The following is an 11,695-nucleotide window of genomic DNA, read 5'->3' as shown; positions in this document are numbered from 1 at the left end:
CAAAAAACCCAGTTTCCTAATATTAGCAGGAGGGAAAGAATAAAGCAGTTTTTTTTGGTATAAAGATTGCAGTGTATAGAATATATGGCCTTAAATCCAGTTGTTAGTCCCACTTAAAGCTGGTTTCTGTAGTGTAGTGGTTATCACGTTCACCTCACAATAAAGCAGTTTAAATAACTATAAAACAGTAATGTAGGCTCAAAAATAATAAGTCCAATTTTGCTTATAGCAAGGAGCAGTTTGTCATATTTGTCATCTGTGGAGATAGTAAGAACTTCAGCAGATTGAAGTGAAAATGGAATTCCATTTATCCAATGCATTCCCAAATCTAATTGAAAAATGAATAAACAAACTGAATAAAGAGACTTCAAAGACAGTTGTTTGTGAAACTTCTCTATTACAAAATTTATTCTGTAAGGAACATGCAGTAGATGCATTCAATACAAACCATGTACAGAATTGACCTACATCTCAAACACAGTGCTTCAGCATGAAGAATCCCAATAGTGCACAACAGAGATGCATTCTTTGCCCAAGGGAAATATATACAGAGATGTATTTTCCCTATCTTTGCACAACTGGGCATAAGGAATGAGAGCTCTACTCTTACTTACTATATATTTCAGTAGTACACTCAGGCTTGGTGATTCATGTGCCAGCCGTAAACCTTTATCAAACTAGATATGTCTAAACTTGTTACTTTAGTGGGCTCAGGCATACTCACATCTGCAAAGGTTTGGTCTGATAATCGTCATTCTGCAATGGTGCATTGCAAATAATTAGGGTTTCTTTTCTTTTTCTTTTTCTTTGGTAGGAAACAAATTCTCAGGAGTGATTATAAGCATAATGTATTATCATAAACATACATTGAACAATATATTTTCTTTTCTTTGGTACTGAGAATTGAATACATCACAGCTTCTTCTGCTTGGTTTTCTCCTTCAGTGCTGTACAGATCCTTGAAGTTGTGTAGTTCGTCACTTTTTCAGGCAGCAGGACATCTATTGATGCTTACAGCACCACTGACCAAAGCAGCTTTACTGAAACTCACTGGCCTTTCATCAATCATAAAGTTACGGATGCATCCATTAAAGGAATTGCGTGTAGTTAGGCTGAATGTGAGAAGAGATTCTACAGAGGTTAAAAAAACAAAAACAAAACAGCCATAAGTTGTTCAAACATAATGGTGCAGCACTGTGGGTGACTGTGTTTCTCAGAGGTGGCTTACCAAAACTGGAAAAATGAATAAAACTTGGAATATGGGATGTTCTACATGCATTTATTATCCTTCTTACCACCATTTACTTATAGTAGCCTAAACTGGATACTGGACTGGAGGTACAGTTCCAGTGCAGCAGAACTTTCTTCTATATGGCACTGGCTGGAAATCAGAATTGGAGGGTTTCCCAGATTTCTGGAACAGATTTAAATGGTGCATAATGGCAACAGTGGAGAAGGGATAAAGACCTCTCTCCTGATTCTGCTTATATAAATAGTCTCAATTGTAGAATTGCCACTACCATTGCTTTTTATAAGATTTTAAAAACCACCTGCTGAACTCCCAAAGAAAACATAAATAATAAAAACACCTATGAATTAATCTGAATACTATTTTTTAAAAGCAAGATTTGACTGCAGAGAAATGCAGAGGGAACAGGGTGGGCAAGTAGTGATGGGAGGAATAGGGAATTCCTCAAAATGTGGCCACGTAATCATGGTGGCCTCCCATCAACACAGGGGCCACAATGATTACATCATGCACTTGCCACATCCAAATGGCGGGTGTGTGCGTGACGTCTCTTTGCCGCCCCAGGCTGTTTATGTTGGCCTGGCTGTGGTGCAAGAAGGAGCTCTGAAACAGCCTGCTTCATTCCCCCAGCCACCAAACAGTTGTGGGAATGATGCCGGGGAGAAAAGGGCTGGGTGGACCCTTTCTCCCATGGCTGCGGCTCCTGGGGTGTCCAGGGGCATGAAACCCCAAGGACACCCCTTTTCCGTGCCATGGAGAAGCGGCATTTTGACGTTTCTCCGTGGTCAAGAAAAACTCCAGATTGGGGCTGCAGGGCTGCCGGTGAGGCTGCCCCGTCCCCAACCCGGAGCTAAAAGGGGTGGGTGCAGGCCGCCCCAAAGGGGCGGTATGTACCACACCATAATTACATCTATTCTTTGCACAGGGGATTGTGTGAAAGAGAGGAGAAGTAGCCTACTTGGGAAAAAAGTGGTTAACAGGTACTGACTTACATATTGTCTTTCTAATCCTCAATCTTTTAATAAAAATGATGCCTAGGATGTACAAAGAATATTATGTCTGTAAATAATAACAAATAAATGTTTTGTAAATACAAATGATACTCATGTGATGAGCTTGTTTTGAATGGGTATACTGATAAGTACTGTATTGTTTATTATCATTTCTATATGACGATCAACATTTATTACAATTAGTAAATATATGTCAGAATACACTTTTCTCATGATGATTAAATCATTTTATGTTTGAATTAAGCATGTAGTGGCTTTAGGCCTTCTGTTGTCCCTGGAGATTTTAAGCTGTGATATTTTTGTTCTGGAGAGGAATCGATACAAACATGCTTCTAGAGGACTTCAACATTCTCACCCCTAGTTTAAATTCCAATCTTCAAAGCATGTTTGTATCCATTCCTCTCCAGAACAAAAATATCACATCTTAAAATCTCCAGCCTCTACAACTTCCAGCCTCCCTCACCATTGGTTACACATGCAAAGGCTGCTCGGAGTTACAGCCCAGCAACATCTGAAAGCTTCAGAATTCCCAACCTGGGTCTAAACTAGAGGTTCTAACCCATTTTAAGTGGTAGCAATGTACTGAATTAGTACAAAACATAGTTGTATTTATAATGGACTTTTAAGGCAAATAGATGAAGTAGGACATTTCCAATATAAATTGAAAGTTTCTGTTCAGGATAACACAGTAACTAAATCAAAAATTCTTGATAATTTTGTTCAAAAAACAAGAAAATCCAGAGATTGGACCAGCCTAATGAAAATGGGAAATCTCATAATTTTGAACATTCCTACAACATAGATCTATAAGTCACATTCTTCATTATAAACACTGGCATTAAAATTTTAGAATAAATTAGCATGTTTTGTATTCACTGTACAGAAAACTATCTTGAGAAGATACTCATTTTAATTTTAAAAATGGCACATAGTTTTCAAAATGTTCACTATAACAGTGAAAAACATGAGGGATATATAGTTGCTGAGATCCTGCATGAAGATCACGGAGAGTAGCTTTATGCTCAGAAAGACTGATGGCAGTTATGCAGTGCAGCCTCATCAGTGGACTGTGAAGATGTGTAACCAAATAAACAAATCAATATACACTTACATGTACAGTATGCTACAATACACAACTCTGCTTCTGTCACCTTGAAATGAGTATGGCCATTTAGCATCATACAAATATATCCAACCACTTCTTCAGGGGAATTTACACATGTGTGAGACACCAACAGGATCCCAACCTTTACAAAGATGCGTGTCATTGTGTGTTTATGTGTACATATATGTGTGAGTTTACCTTATAATAGGAAATAAATATTTGAAACATTACACTTTTTATTCTATATTATATTTTTAAATTATGATAAATCTTACCTGGTATTCCTCCAACAAAGACAGGCTCCCTATGGTCAGTTGCCTTGGGATTTAATGGTCCTACCACATGATTCACTTCAGAATCTACATCCAGCTGCACCACATTGGCATCTCTAATAACTGTCATGTAAAACACAAAGGGCTGGGGATGAGCCTTCTGTTTTTATTGCATTATTTCACAAAGACACTTGTAAATCCTAGTTAAAGATTTAGGTTCCTTTCCCATGACCTGGACCTGTTCTCCCATAGTGTTTGCTCTGATTTAATGTCAGCCATCCTAGCAAGTGGTAACTCAGTGGCAGAGTACATGATTTGTTGTGGAAGGCTGCATCTAGATGATACCATACAGAAGAGCTAGGAGGACTGGGGCCTAGCAAATCTCTGCTTATCCAAGTGTGTGTATGTGCCTTCAAGTCAGCTATTGATTTATGGTGACCCCACACATTTTATTAGGTTTTCTTGGACAAGGAATACTCAGAGGTGGTTATGGTACTTTCTTCCTCTGAAATTCCTGCAGCACCTGGTATTCATTAGTAGACTTCCATCCAAGTACTAACCAGAGCTAGGCCTGCTTAACTTCCAAGTTCACATGGGATGTGGAGCCCTTAAAGTATTTAGGCTGTGAGTTGTTCAGGAGGACAACATTAAATAAACTAGGCAAAAAACTATATAGGAATTTTGCATAATGGCAAATAGAGCTGTATTATGACAAATGGATATGCATAATGACTAAGGTTGGGGATACAGACAGCCCAACGGGGGCATCTTAGAACCCCCCTCTTAGGCTGGATCGGGGCCAGGGCAAACAGATGCCCGGCCCCAATCTAGCCAGATGTGGACCCCAAAAGGAGCAGATACAATCCACTCTTTTTTGGGGAAGAAAGAAGCTGCCCCTTCTCTTGAAGAGCCAGCTTTTCCCTTGGAAAACCTAGCTCTGGGGAAAGTGGGTGTCTAAGCGCCACACCTCCAAGCAGGAGAGAAGCCAGCTGGCATGTAATCACCAGTCTGGCTTCTATCCCGCTTGGGGGCATGGCACATCTAAATGCCACACCTCCAAGCCATCCCCAATTGTGCTCAAACTGGCTGTTTGTTCAGCCCCTTATACACTGTTAAACTGTCCTGAATGTTACAGAAGTTGATGAACAATTAACTGTATGATTTCCATTTTCAGCTGAAGCCCCAAACGTAATAAAATGGCTAACTCCAGTATGGGGTTTCTTGGGTTACTGTGCAGGACATATATTAGTTTAAAAATACAGTTGTCCCTCCTCATTTGTGAGTTAAGTATTCACACAACTGATTATTCACAGATTACTGAATTTCCCCTGGCGCCACAAAAATAAATAAAATAAAAATATTTTCTCTAGGCATTTTTAGGTCCTTCAGCATACCCACAGATGCCTAGAAAAGTGTTCTGTCAGGTTAAAAAAAGCTGATATTTGTGGTTTTCTCACTTTTGGGAAGGCTGTGCCCCATCCCCATGAATGTGGGAGGGGGGTGACTGTACTATAGTTCCATTACTCTTCAATGAAGAAGTTCAGTTCGCCTGCCCCATACGCGGGCTTGCTGTACATGGACTTGAGCTCACATGGACGGCAAGCCTGAGGGGGAGGGGGTTCAAATGGAGCAAATAGGAGTACACCACCTTTGAAATCAATGGGATTTGAGATCCCACCTATTTTTCCCATACATGGGGGGAGGGGCTGGAATGGATCTACCGCATATACAAAGGATCCACTGTATAACAACAATGTTGGAGCGATTGTCACTCTGGTTTGGAAGAATGTAAGACTGCCTGATCTGCCCATGTTTATGCTCTTATAATAATACGTAAGTCACTCTATATGTGAACTGGCTCAGACATAATACATCAGGAATTTTGATTGCTAATAGTGATCACTTCTAGTGATGAATAGTTAATGCTCACCTGCAATTCTATGCCATTGGCCATCACAGAGATTCTGTTTTGGTATAACAGAAGTTGAAAAGTCCTTTATTCCGTTGTTGAGCTTTACAATTACCTGGTAAAACCATTTAATTCACATTTAAAATTCTAGTTTTGCCAGAAAATGAGAGCTAAACAGTGTAGTTCACTTTTTTAAAACAATGCCAAAATAGATTGACATTAAATTATACTAGAAACCAGACAATCTGTATTGTTTCCTCATTTTTGTAATTATATATGAACTTTTACATTAATGTAAGCCTTACTTTCAGGAATCACTGGCTGAAAAGAAGTATAAGATTGCACTTTTATTTTGTTAAATCTTAATCAAAAGGAAGAATTACATACAACAATTTACTAAGAAATGTAGTTAGACTATTTTGAATTAAGGTATATTATTATTATTCATCTCAATAAAAATTTCCAGTGCTTTTTGAGAAGTTTAATAAACATTTAGTTTAGTTAATTTAGTATGGTAATTAGATTTTTTCTTAATCTTAATTTCAGACAAGTCACTACAATTGTTTTGAATGTATATAGATGTATATAGAAGGTTTCAGCTTGCAGATTTTGGAAGAGCTAAATTACACAACTAGTTTTTTCTGCTGTCTCTGTTTCTGGCAGGGTCTCAGGGAGAATATGCAAAGGAGGATTAGTGTCTGTTAATTGGTGATCATTATCTTCTGGGAAAGCCCCTGACCCTGGGTCCTCATTTTGCTATTCTCCAGAACTGGTAGCCAAACTTTGTTCACTCTAAGGGTTTCTTCTTTCTGTATGCTGAAAGCCGCGTAAGAGGCGCTCGCGTATGATGTGGGCACACTATATTTTGTTGATGTCTGATGCCTCTTCTACAGAAGGACTACAGTGAGGGTATATTTTTGCCTTTTCTGATTAAATGAGGTTATTTCAAAAATTAGAACCTGTTCATATTGAGTGAATTTTGGCTTATACACAAAATGCATGACAAAAAGAATATAGAGTTTGGAAAGGCATGCATATAGGAATAGAAAGAAAATCCTTCATACCTGTCCTTGTTTCATGTGTATATTCAAGAACTCTCTGTTGACACTGTGTGCATGCATTAAGATACCTGAATTACTTCGAGGCCGGATTTCAAAAACAACTTCAAATTTCAGACCCAAGCTGAATGATTCATCTGTTGGGGAAATCATAAGTCTCAGAATGTTCTTTTTCCATTAAAATTAATTGTGAAATTAGTCACCTGTTACAGCACACGATAATTGTAATAATGATTTCCAAATCTGTATTTTTCCCTAATTTGGACATATGAGGGATTTTTAACAATTATTCTGCTAATTTACTTATTTTAAATTAAGGTTGTTACTTAATAATTTATTAAAATTATTTTGGTATTAACTATTATTTGATATCACATCCTGCAGTTCTGACTCTGTATATTTTGATTTAGTTTCCATTGGCCTGAAAAGCAAAGAGCAAAATGTGTGGCTTCTGGCCCCCCCAAATGGCCGGAAGCCACTCCAGTGCTGTGATCCGTTCCTTTGGACAAGACCAAAAAGGAACCAATTAAATCTGGCTCCTAGCAGGAGTTGGCTTAGGACTGTGATGGTGGCCCACTTTGGAAGTGGGCCATGTGGTCACTGTAGTCCCAGTCTGATTATGGTCAGAGTGGCCTTTGGTCACTCTTGGTGGGCTGTCTGCTTCGCCCCATTGTATAGCAGACTCACTCACCATTTGAACAACATGATTTTTTGAGATGCTATGTTCCATGCTGTAAACCGCTTTGATCGTAGGAAAAGCGGTATACAAATAAATCATATTATTATTATTATTATTATTATTATTATTATTATTATGCTAATAAAATTTTGTGCAAGTAGCACCTCACCCCCAATTTTCTTCAATCCCCACCCCACCCCCAATTATTGCTTTATTGTATAACAAGTTGCATAAGAATAGTAACATTCAAAACAACATTAACGGTTCCTTTGATAATGAAAAACCAATGATTATGGCATTGTACTAATTCTATGAACAACTTATCACTCAAATCTTGGGTTGAATCCTCATCATCCTGTACAACTGAAGAGTACAGTGAGGCAACAAGGGTAGCAAGATGCCCAACACTGTGTTAATGGCTGGAATTAACTGGGAACTAGCATACCAATAATGCTGCCATTAACAGTAAGGATTTCTGGCGCTCACACAACAAACTAAGTAGCAAAGATAAAGGGGTTTATGCAACATATTATTCCACCAAGAGCACATGAGACACCATACATATGTTTAATACAATAAATATATAAAGATGAATCTTCAGTGGTCTCTCCCCAATTTTCAACAGTCAACAGATGATACCTATACTGGCATCACTGTGATCAAAGAATAATAATAAGTGTAATTAGTGAAATGTTACCAAGAATAATATATCCCCCTTCAGTTGAAAAATATGTTCCTTCCTCTGATGGTCCCTCAAAACAAGGTGTTACACTAAATGTTTGTGAAGGAGAAGTGATTGGCCTTCCATTGAGCTGTAGACTGCCAAGGCAACCGCTGAAACTGTAGACCGAGTTAATCTGAGAAAACAAAATGGAAATGAGTAAAATGGCAGCATTAGCAAGGGGAAAATGATGTGATCCTTCATGATTTAGATATACAGTGGTACCTCGGGATACGAAATGCGCGGGTTACGAAATTTCCGGGTTACGAAAAAAACCCATTGAAAAAAACTGTTCCGGGTTACGAAGGTTATTTCGGGTTACGAAAAATTTTTTGGTGCTTTTCGGCGCTTTTTCGCACGAAATCGCGGCTTTTCCCCATTAGCGCCTATGGCATTTCGGCTTGCGAATGCTTTTCGGGTTACGAAAGCGGCGGCGGAACGAATTAATTTCGTAACCCGAGGGAGCACTGTACAATTATTCATAAATTCAATAGATACAGCCCTGCAGTTTGGTAAAGGAAAGAAAGACTAAAAATAATAGTCACATTTAAATCTGTTCGTAATTTTTGATTGGTTAATATGTCACACTTTGTATATACTTTGGATATACATAAAGACCACAATGCAGGTCTTCAGGCTGAGCTGGCCAGCCATCTGTTCGGGATACTCTAGCTCTGGATTTCCTTGATCAAGAAGCACTGATATAAGCCCCCCACCCCCGAACAGTAAAACTACACGTTAATTTGGTTATAAGTAAACTAAGACCCCAAAAAACCAACACTTTGAGCATCGTGTAATTTCTTCTTAATTTTCTCTTCAAACCAAAAGATGCTGAACTTGGCAGACTGACTTCAGCATTTCCTTCCTGCTTGACGCTATGCAGGTAATGTGACGAAACAGCTATAAATATGTTTCTGTTAGATAAACACTGAAAAAGGTGCACTGTGCAATCCTTTATGCCCTGCTACTTTGAAGTAATTGCCAATGAATTCAGTGGGCCTCTGGCTGCTATTCTGTTCCAGTTTACATGAGCCTGAATTCCACTGAAATTGGTAAAACATATTTCTGAGTACAGGTGCACAGAACTGTGCGGCCAGGATTGTCCCTCTGCTCCCTAGCTTCACTTAAATTGTCTGGCAAAATATGCAGTGGTATGCTGACCAATTTCATTTTTCCCTCTTGAGTTGTTTTGGGGTTAAATTATTAAGAAATATATTTATTCATTCTTTATCATGGAAAAAATTATTTTACCTGGATATTTTTGGCAGCTTTTCCTGGTGCCACACCTCCTATATAAAAAGGGCTAGTAACTTGCCATATATTATCATATAAAGAAATACTCTCTTCTAGTACTCTGAGACCATCAATCACCAAACGGCCAGTATTTTTCTCTCGAACAAACATTACCTAAAAATAAAAACGTTTTAGCTTAGAAAAAATGTAATTATCTAGCATATTGATAAAAAAAAAAAGAAAAAAAAAGAAAACAGTTTTGGATTTTTTCTGCACTTCTGGTAATAGTTCATTTGCCCAAAATATAAACGACAGAGAATTAATTTTTAAAAACTTTACATTTAGTAAAACAATAGAACAGAAATAGAACTTTGCTTCAGTAAAGTGTCAGATTGCAATTGTGCACTTGCTTATCTGGGAGTAAACACTATTAAACTTAATGGGCTTTACTTCTGAGTAGATATGTATAGCATTTTCCTGTAAACATCCCATAAATGTAAATTATCTGTGCACTTCTCATGAAAATGTACCTCACTTATAGTTGCTGCTGCTTTGGACTTTTCACAGTATGTTGCTCTATTGTCATTATTTTATTTGCACTGCTAACATTTGGTGTTTTTTCTGCTGATCTATTGTTTTGTATTATCTGTGTCTTTTATGGTAATTTTAGCAGCCACAGAGGTCCCAGTTTAGGGCACCACTAAAAGGGGGGGGGAATATAGTATGAATGAATACATAATAAAAAAAGGCACATACGTATTTGCTTGCACTCTTAACTAATCACATCTCTTTTTTCAGACTACAAAATTTCTTGTGGAGTTATCTGGGCTGCCAATCCTGAATTCTTCAACTGTACCACTTGCACTCTGAATTTTCTTTATTTATTTAAGGGTGGATTCAGCGATCAAATATTGGACATTTTCATAAAGAAATCAGATGTATTCCATTGCATTTTGGAGTTGTCAGCATTTTCAAAACATATTACATAAGGCAGAAGAGTCCTGTCTAATGGTGCCTGGCAGGGCTAAGTAAGATTCAGATAATGGCCTGTTACAGACTGCCAAAATAAAGCTGCTTCGGGTCTCTTTGGAGGTATGCTATTTAAATGATGCATGGGTCCTAAGAGTCTGGAGGTTGCGCCGAAGCCACACTCCATTCCTAGAAGTGCAGCTTTGGTGCAGCTTCCGGATTCTTAGGACCCATGCATCATTTAAACAGCATACCACCAAAGAGACCCGAAGCAGCTTTATTTTGGCAGTCTGTAACAGGCCAATATTTTCTTCTTTTCCTGATAAAATTTACAGAAATAGTGAAAATCAAGTTGGGATAAAAATAGAATCCTTTATTTCAGACAATCTGTAGCTGATTTAAGTAACTGCTTATTGGGAAATGTCATTATCTGAAACTAGAATAATCAAGTAAGCTGTGATTAGGTAATATTCTTTTCCTCGAGTTGACAGATATATATTAGACATCTATATTATTCATCATTATTAGAGAGTAAATTTTAATGCAACATGTGCTTGAAATATTTATTTGATTGCAGCAAATGTTCCAACCACTCTGCACAATTGGATGTTTATTTTTTGCAACAGCAATTTCTCCTTCCCATCCAACTTACATTGTGCCATTGATCATCATTGTACTTCTCTTGGGTTCTGATTCTTAATTTTTGGTTCCCACTGTTAAACATAAAAATTAGACGGCCATGGGCAATAAAGAGAGTCATGAAATGTTCCTCCTTTTGATCAGAGACGTAGAAAATCATGCCATGGGATGAATGAGTCTTCAGGCTAATGGAGAATTGAGCTCTGTTTAAAATAATAAAAAATGCTTTGTGAAAGGAAATCACTGAACAAATGCCCTCTAAAACGTGAAGAAGAAAAAAACTAAATACAGTACAGCATAGTGAGAAAATGCTTGAATGATATGAAAAATTACTTTTGAAATCTTAGTTTATATTCCTTTAAGCTGGAAAATGTGAGCAGCATTAGAAAAATTACAAGTGTGTATTACATTAGTATCCCATTTTGGGAGAAAGCTGAGATATAAATTCAGTATAAAAATAAAAATTATTATTAGTTCACGCTACCTTTCACTGAAATCCTTTGGTAAGTAATCATATTCTTGCCGGCTATTTGCTGTTCCTCCAAACTGATAGGTATGTTCAATTGCTTTGGGGCTACTGGATAAGTGGCAGTGTGGGGCCTGCAAAGTTCTCAGTTCTTGGTCTATTTTTTTAATACTTGATGGAAACTGTGAAGAACCTTCATTGTCTTTTCCAACCTCCATACCAAAAAACAAAACAAAAAAAAAAAAAAAAAAAAAAAAAACAAAAAAAACAAACGAACAAACAAAAACACAAATGAAATTTCTGTAAGTCGCATTAAATTTTTGTATGTGCTGTCTCAATACTGTTTGGGCAGGTCTAATATTTACCATGTAACTATTTCCTC

General features: G+C 37.6%; 1 protein-coding gene across 1 annotated transcript in view; it reads right to left on the bottom strand.

Annotated features, from left to right (window-relative positions):
* Positions 1–383: 383 nt before the first annotated feature.
* Positions 384–11,695, bottom strand: part of LAMA4 (laminin subunit alpha 4) — a 141,370-nt gene continuing 130,058 nt past the window's right edge. The window contains exons 31-38 of the mRNA XM_042441753.1: positions 11,332–11,525; positions 10,861–11,050; positions 9,258–9,413; positions 7,983–8,142; positions 6,613–6,743; positions 5,570–5,663; positions 3,643–3,762; positions 384–1,131 (exon numbers count right to left, since the gene is read on the bottom strand). Coding sequence (XP_042297687.1) covers positions 986–1,131; positions 3,643–3,762; positions 5,570–5,663; positions 6,613–6,743; positions 7,983–8,142; positions 9,258–9,413; positions 10,861–11,050; positions 11,332–11,525 — 1,191 coding nt within the window. The 3' untranslated portion in view covers positions 384–985. The remainder of the gene's footprint in view (positions 1,132–3,642; positions 3,763–5,569; positions 5,664–6,612; positions 6,744–7,982; positions 8,143–9,257; positions 9,414–10,860; positions 11,051–11,331; positions 11,526–11,695) is intronic.

This window comes from Sceloporus undulatus, chromosome 1, assembly GCF_019175285.1.
Source record: "Sceloporus undulatus isolate JIND9_A2432 ecotype Alabama chromosome 1, SceUnd_v1.1, whole genome shotgun sequence".
Lineage (NCBI taxonomy): Eukaryota > Metazoa > Chordata > Lepidosauria > Squamata > Phrynosomatidae > Sceloporus > Sceloporus undulatus.
Note: the sequence above shows the minus strand (reverse complement) of the source record. Positions and strands in the feature narration are given on the sequence as shown.